Source organism: Lipophrys pholis, assembly GCF_963383615.2.
Source record: "Lipophrys pholis genome assembly, chromosome: 9".
Classification (NCBI taxonomy): Eukaryota; Metazoa; Chordata; class Actinopteri; order Blenniiformes; family Blenniidae; genus Lipophrys; species Lipophrys pholis.
In genome coordinates this window covers 20506529-20514754 of record NC_137639.1, presented here as the reverse complement: position 1 = coordinate 20514754, position 8226 = coordinate 20506529, and the positions used below count along the sequence as shown (strand labels likewise).

Below are 8226 nucleotides of genomic sequence, written 5' to 3'. Positions count from 1 at the left end.
GGTCTGCTTATCAACAAACTTGGATCCCTTTGTTTGTTGCTCACTGGAGTATAAGATGGCAGCTTTCACACATTTGCAAATGAGCAGCACACACGCAGCCAGCACCACAGGTCTGGTTTTAGCACCAAACACGACAAGGTTCAACACGCAGACACTTTGAGTGAAATGAATAACACCCACAAAACAACAGGTGCATCTCAAAAATGACTTTAGAGTAGAGAAGCTCGATTTAACATGTTTTATTCAAACAAGTAAAGATCAACATGAAATATTCCAAGCCATCTTTAAATCTTTATCATTCTAGCTTATATATAATATTTTTTTTAATACAGGACATAATGATGATCTTAAATAAAAAAAAAAGTAATGCTTTAACCTTTTGGGTTTTTGTGTTCAGTGTCGAAATAACCAACCAAGCATTTAACTTTTCTATTATATTGTAATTGGATGAAATCCACCTGTATTAACATTTGTATGACAATCCGAGCAGTGAAAATGAAACACATACCAGGACCGGCTGCACATAAACACTCCGGCATTAGAAACTATGAGCACTTCGGTATAAATATCTCTCTCATCTCTTAACTGAAATACAGTCTGCATGAGCATATCAAAGGAGGGCCTGCAGCAGCTACAAACATTACAATCAAGCCAGTATATGGTGATTTTACAAAGTGATGATACCATCGTAAAGGCATACAGTAGCTTTCGGAGCTTTCCTGCAGCGACAGCACTTGCAAAACTAAGGAGGAGCTTCATCATTCTCATATATGTACACTGGGTGACATGTACTGCTGAGGAGAAATAATGACTTCAGAGTATGTGACATTATCGGCATCTTCAGCATCTCTGCGCTGGTTATTGGATGAGGGAGTGCCGCCTCGGTGAGTTTTGTGCGTGACGTCAGAGTAGACCACTTCCTATGAGTAAAGAATGTGACAGAGACACAGTGGATGCTTTCACCATCATATCTTTGTTCTGTTGGAACAGCATGAATACTAATGTACCCGTCTAAAACCAGACAAAAAAAAGTCAGAAATGCTGCGTGAAATCAGCTCAGCGCTCACCTCGTCTCTCCTGATCACAGATGGTCTGGTTACATCAATCAACGGACCGGCTGTATCTGGAGAGACAAACAGGGTTTCATCAGGGGAACTAAAACAAACAGCAGTTGAATAACTTGTTGCATAAAGTTAAATGAAATAAATTGGCTGTGCAGAAGTTTGAGGCGTGTAAGTAATGCTTGTATTCAGCCATGAATCACCACTGAGAAGGCAACTAATTAGCCCATGATTCATTCTGCAACCGAGCACAATAACCTCAATCACACGGCTAATGTCCTTTTGAACTGTCGAAGGGGATGAAGATGAATTAGGAGTCCTGAAAGTAATGGCAGGATCCTGATCTAGACATCATGGAGTCTGACGAGGTTTAAATGACGAGGACAATCTGTGATTAGACCTCAGAGGTGTGTTTAACACTTTTACCATAGATTTCTTTCCAAAGCTGCCTGCAAGTCTTCTGAGAAGAGATGATGCTTGTTTGGGTGCTAAAGCTGATCCCACTAATCTGTTCATTTCACATTGTGTTAAGCATTCTCTTATCTTACCTCAAACATTTGCACAGTATCATATGTGTGTTTATTCTCACCAATTAAGACACGATGCCTCGCTGAAGAATTACATCTGAGCAAAGGAATCGAAAGTTTTAATTAGATTTAGAAGCTAAGACGCCATGTAAAATTATAATTGATATATCTGGGAACCATTTTTTTATTTTTTTTTCCGATGAAGTTATTACTGGTCCAGTCCATGGGAAACCACAAAACAATTAAATGAACCTCTCAGGCAAAGAACAGTGAACTAAACTAAACATCTCCATTTACAAGCAATTCATTTTATGACTTTTTTAATGTCTAACTAAACTTCCTTTGTCAATGGATTTAGATTTCAAAGAGAGATAAATAAAAGTACACCCACGCACACTTACTTTCTGATGAAGAATAGGTAAACCATTGCTGTTATTATCATTAACAGCAGCACCACAGTTGTCACAATTGCTGAAATAATCCCCGGTGATAAGAACATCTGTTCTGGAGGAAGAAATGTGGCTGATTAACCCCTTGTGTGCACAGACGTCTGAGATGTCACTTAAAAACATTTTTTCTGAAGGTTGGGTAACTCCGGATAAGATATTCTGATTTCAGTATCACTAAGAATCCCTCTTCTGCATCAGATTGACCAAAATTAGGGCCACGAGGAGCTGGAGACTCTTCCGGGTGATACTGGGCTAAAAACAAAGGAGGTCAGGTCACCAAGAGAAACACAGAAGACCACCACAGGGAGAGCAGGGAGAGATCACGGCACTGATTTTCAGCATTTACTGGGTAGGGCAGTGGTGTAATGGGAAAGCAGGTCTGTGAGCAAGTTTTCCCTCTTTTAAGTCAACTTTGCACTTTCTTGTTGAGTTAACTCCGGATACCGCGGCTCCTACAACAATCAAATGACACACCTTGGGTTACTGTTCAAATGTTTGTGTGTGTGTGTGTGTGTGTGTGTGTGTGTGTGTGTGTGTGTGTGTGTGTGTGTGTGTGTGTGTGTGTGTGTGTGTGTGTGTGTGTGTGTGTGTGTGTGTGTGTGTGTTAGGAAGGCAATTTGCCCAGTTCCCCTGATAAGTAGTTATAAAATACAGAGCAAACTTGGGCACTATGTGGTCCATGTGAGATCAGTGAGTCAAAGTAGTTTGTTTTTATTTTAAATGTGGCAGGTTCATTTTTATGGTGTATGTCAGTCATGTTTATGGACATACTGTACCTCCATCCATCTTAAATGCAGTTTTTTATTTCAAATATCAACACAACACATTTCATGTCTCAGCCCTCTCCAGCTGTCCTACTGTTTCATATACAGCAGAACATCATAATCATGTGCTTCAAACATTTCCATGTGCCCTCTCACTATACTCTTGACTCTTCTCTGAGGTCTTCCGCCTCTCTTCCTGTTCCAGGGCTCCATCTCCATCTCCAGCATCCCTTATCCAATATATCTCTCCTCAGCACATGCTCAAACTCAACGAAGCCCCTCCAGCTTTATCTGTAAACTGCTCGACCTTATCTGATTCACTTTCATACCTGTTCAGCCTCTCTCTATGAAAAATGCTCATTCAGCAACGAACACAGTTTAAGCTGGTCTCATTTGTGTCACCTTAGGGATCATGTTCCATTTGAAACCGTTTGAAGTAAAAATGGTTTTACTTACTCTGAACAATAAGTTTGGTGGTTTGTTCTAATGGGCCCAGTGGAAAGGTAGCCATTGTGCAGGTGTACGAACCGGCGTCTGTCAGTTTCACATCCAGGATTGTGAGTGCATGCTCGGAAATCTTAATTCTATCCTTTAGAGGAGAGTCAGGAATGCTTTCCCCAAACTGTTTATTGACAACAATAATAAGGATTGTACTTCCATCTGGCTGCAGGAGATTCCACTCGACCTGAGATATATTGGCTTCACTTGGTTGGATGGAAGGGCACAGCAGGGTAACATCTTGCCCGAGGTATCCCCTCACATCTGGCAACATTTTGGGGTTTTGTGCCTCAAAACCTGTCAAAAAAAAATGAAATGAAAAGAAAGCAAAGAGAAAGAAAATACATGCTGATTATTCAGTTTGTATTTTAAAGCATATTTGAAGTGATTACTAAAACCACCTTTTTGCTATACACATTGGGCCTGATTTATTAAATCAGAAATTCTGCACTCATACAATCAAATTGCTCTTTTCTTTTGCAAGAGTTCTGCAGGTGATTTACTCAGAATGAAACCACGAGTGACACTCGCAAGCAGGAGTGTTAAAATGCGATTTTTGCGTGGCATTAGACCCTGTTTACATGAGAACGATCTGCTGGTAACTGTACGGAGCATGTACAGAATCTAACGTAGTACCATGGATATGAATGCTACCATTACAGAAAATAATTCTTAATTTGGCTAAAAAGAAAAAAAGGAAAACAATATGTGAAAGCCAAAGCTGTGGTGAAAAAGAGGAACAACAGAAGAGACTGAAAGATTTGCAACACAGAAATCCCTATTACAAAGTCTCTAAATATAAGTTGTGGGGAGCCAGCTGAGGGCATGTCTCTTTCATCACTCAGCAGCATCTCTGCCAAAGGTTGAGCTTTTTTCTACCTCCTTTTCAGACTCGCTAAAAACAAATACAATCTTAAAAAGCGCAAATATTTTAAGATGCTAAACAATTTCAAGATGAAGTAGAAGTTACTGCGGATGGCTGATCTCTTGTCTGTTTACTGTTTTCATGGTTCATGATTGGGATTCATGTTTGTGCACATTAATGTCTTTTTGTTCTTCCTAATAACTTCTCTGGTTTCACATGTTCGTCTGACTCTGCCCTCGTGTCTCCTCACTAATCACTGTGTCACCTAATATTCATCCCAAAAAAGTATCCACCACCGGGGGATATTCAGAAAGTATTGCATTGGAAGGGAGCGGGGGTATAACTTTATAACTTCAGTTTGATAATGTTGAAAAACGTGTGTTTTTGATGAAATGTACTGTTTAAATAAGACATCAGTAAATGTTTTGAATGAATGAATGAATGAATGTTTTTTTTTTTAGGTCATAGCTGATAACAGTTAATTTACAAACACAAATAAAAATGCTGTACAATTTAAATGACCAAGAAAAAGAATAAGTGGAAACCAGTGACTTATTCATGTGCAATTCACAAACAAAAAAAGAAAAACTCAAAATAACAAAATAGTTGTGTAACAATTAAATATATAATTACATTCATTTCTTTCCTCATCAGTCTTGCATTTTACAGAGTTTCTGGAAGTTAACAGCAACATACTTCCTTTAATTGCATAACTGAGAGTGTTTCAATTTAACTCCCAGAATAGAAACACACACATATATATATATATATATATATATATATATATATATATATATATATATATATATATATATATATATATATATATATATATATATATATATATATATATATATATATATATACATATAGTGCATTAGTTCTCGCTTTACTTCACTTGTTTGCGTTCTCTTAACTTAAAATGAAAAAAAAAACCCAAACAAACAGCTGAATACAATCAGGAAGGCTTTTACTGTGAACCCAATATCATAGATCCAATTTTTCTAAATCCACAATGTCAGAAATTTTTTTTAAGTGCAGGGCCATATCAATAATAGATCACTAGAATCAAAATAACCGCCATTATTTATTCATCTGGAAGCTGTTTTTGGAAGTTTCATTATACACGTTTTCCCAAAACCTCAGTACAATAAGACATAAAGGGCACAATAAGTGAAAAATAGAGAAAATGGAGGGTTTTGTTTCATATAGTCGTTCCATGTTAACTCCAAGTAAATTCAGAAACGGTGGCACCTCCAAACACCATACCATTAGTTCTATTTACATTTTGGGATATTTTAATTAATATTGAAGGACTTTCTTTTTTTCAACACAGCCCTTTTTACTTTTATAACTTATTCTATCACATCCGTTAAAGAACAAAAAATATTAAAATATGTTCGTGTGATCAGCAAATTACAAATGTTAACCTTTTTGATGAAATTTTACTTATTTGAAAGTGTAAAGATATAATTGGTAGTTAGAATGAATAATGTCGCAAAAGAGAAATGTGTGGAAAACCATCGGTCAATTTTTTTTTTACAGTGTAAGTTAGTGTCATCCATTACAACATACTGGAAATGGTTATTGAAATAACTTGAAAGCCAATGTTGACAAGTTCCTCTTAGGTCAGAATGATCAATCATGTAAAACGCTTTACATAAATCAATAAAAACAACTATAGAGTTTATTTTATTTACATTGTGTCAATAAATCTTTGTAAGATTTCTAAGTGTGAGATTATTTCAGTTTTTTTTTACTCTCAACAGAAATCAAATCTGTGCGTCTAATATAAAGAAGCTGTGCGGAAATACTGAGCTGTATTTTTTTTTTTAGACGTTAATTAACAGTTTTGAATTAGTTAGAATCGACTTATAATTAAAACATCATCCAGCACGAGCACAGCAACTACCAAAGTTTAGAAACTTTATGCTTACCTTGTAGAAAAGCCACATAAATCAGCTGCAGCAGTAAGTTGGATGATCTGTAGTAAGTGGTCATTGTGCACGTCTACAGACGTTGGACATAAAGTAGAAAAAGTGAATAAGTCGTAACTAAAGCCTTGTTTTTAAGAGAAATGTTCTTCCAGTCAGAGATCCGCCAGGTTTCTGCTTCGTCGGTCAGACTAAAACCCGCAGTGTGACACAAATATCAGACATGTTCACTGCGTGTGGCAAACAGGAAAAAGATATACCGTACTGTAATCGTTTTGCAAAGGGGAACAAGTGATTCAACAGAGCCACAGTTTCTCTGAGCAAAACAGCTGCGAATGACAAGTGAACCCCGATAAGGTCACTTAAACCACAAGGTGCAATGAGGTGCATACTTAACTGTGCTATTAAATAAATTAAATCAGTATTTAAAACAAGCAAAATGAATTACTCACAAAAGAGCATGGATATTTTCCAGTGCTCGGGAACTTTCATCGGATAATGAAACAGTTCCCAAAAGTTCTCATGTTGATCCTTTTCATAGTGGAAATCTAAGATTTTCAGCTCACTTCAATGACAGGAGGGCAGCATGATTTACTATCTGAGGCGATCAGGTTTCTGTGTGTTATCCTTCACAACAGGGACCTCGTGTGGTGAAAACACACTGCTGTCGGTTTGACAGTGACGCAAACAGCTGCATAACCATACCTAATAGGTGATTTCCATCTAGTATTGTTTAAGTATGTGATTCATGATTCATCCATCCAACTTGTCAAAAAAAATTGTAATGTATTTTAAAATCTATTATCACTCTGGAAAAACACCACTGCGACGGCCTGTATTCAGTAGCAGGACTGAACTTGTGTGTGTGTAAAGTAGCACAAACACCAATTAAACATTACATACAACTCAGTTGTACATTCTTATTGTCAGTGCTCACTTCTCTTTGAATTTGTTCAAAAGGTTCAATAAATTATTTTTAAAATTTTAGATGATCTGAAACTCAATGAAATGATTATTTTTTGTTAGCCTTAAAGGTATGCGATGTAGGATTTGTGTAATGTCACTTTTGTGCACTAGGTGGCAGTAGTAAATCATTGTATTGTGCTGATTTTCTTATTTTGTAATCTGGTAGCGTTTCAATTGTGGTTCTTCTATAGCTCCATTTATAAGCATGACTGCCCTCCTTTTCTTTTGCTGGATTGAGGACAGCCTCAACAGTACAGAGACTCGTTTTTTTTTATTTCAAATATGTTAATAATTTGATGTATTGAGCTAAAAAATGAACACATACTGCACCTTTAAAGTTTTACAGCCACATAATGGTCTCAAGGCTGTTTGGCTAACTGATGTAAAACTCCACTGTGGGCAGTGATGTACTACGCTCCCCCTCGAAATGATTGATTGCCTGAGTTTCATGGTGATTAAAGATTGTTTAAAGATAAAAAGTGTTACTCTAGCTTCTATTATCTTCATGCATCTGCGGAATATTGATTAGTCTGATAAATAAAGACCAAGTCAGGAGCAGTTCACTGTGTTGCTTATCTTCATCTGGTGCTGTGGTTTTATGGAGTGTTTGATGAGCCTGGGTGAGCGGCCTCGTCCTTTCAGTGCTTTGAGGAGATACCATCACACACTGTCAGTGTAGGGTCAAACTATCCATTATAATATTAAAACACGCTTTTTAAATCTAGCTTTCCACAGCAAAACTGTAAGTACAAGTTAAGTACAACAATTACAGACTGGCGTTTGCCAGATATTTATTTTTAAATTAAAAGCATCCTACTGTCAGGGGAATAGTGATGCATCGTATTGCTTATGGATCCCAGCAGTTGTTAACAATATTATCTTGTTATGTGGGCAAAAAATGTGATGCTTTCTCCCACACTTTGCAAACCACTGATCGAGCCTCATCACACACCTACAGCACCACACAACAACTGGAAAGGAGAACTGTAGTATCCACTTACAGTGCTATACAGTATAAGGTCCCTCTGGGAGATCAGCAGAACCCATGATACTAAACATGATGGACAGGCTGGAGCTGACAACCCATCCATCACCATCAATAACATGCACAGAGTCAAGTAGAAAGGAGAAGATATACTTTGTCCACATATTACACTGTATG

General features: G+C 37.2%; 1 protein-coding gene across 3 annotated transcripts; it reads right to left on the bottom strand.

Annotated features, from left to right (window-relative positions):
* Positions 1-223: 223 nt before the first annotated feature.
* On the bottom strand, positions 224-6670 carry LOC308114769 (nectin-2-like). 3 transcript variants are annotated; one of them, XM_080471914.1, is made up of 7 exons: positions 6551-6670; positions 6102-6174; positions 3258-3596; positions 1990-2092; positions 1651-1685; positions 1068-1123; positions 224-920 (listed from the first exon to the last, which is right to left on the bottom strand). In XM_080471914.1, exons 2-7 carry the CDS (start codon positions 6163-6165, stop codon positions 765-767), a joined length of 753 nt encoding a protein of 250 aa, XP_080328040.1. In that variant the 5' UTR covers positions 6166-6174; positions 6551-6670; the 3' UTR covers positions 224-764. The 3 variants fall into 3 exon arrangements, with proteins under 3 accessions (XP_080328040.1, XP_080328039.1, XP_080328041.1); XM_080471913.1 differs by lacking the exon at positions 6551-6670 and having other exon boundaries at positions 6102-6336; XM_080471915.1 differs by lacking the exons at positions 1651-1685; positions 1990-2092; positions 6551-6670 and having other exon boundaries at positions 226-920; positions 6102-6435.
* Between the last annotated feature and the right edge of the window lie 1556 nt (positions 6671-8226).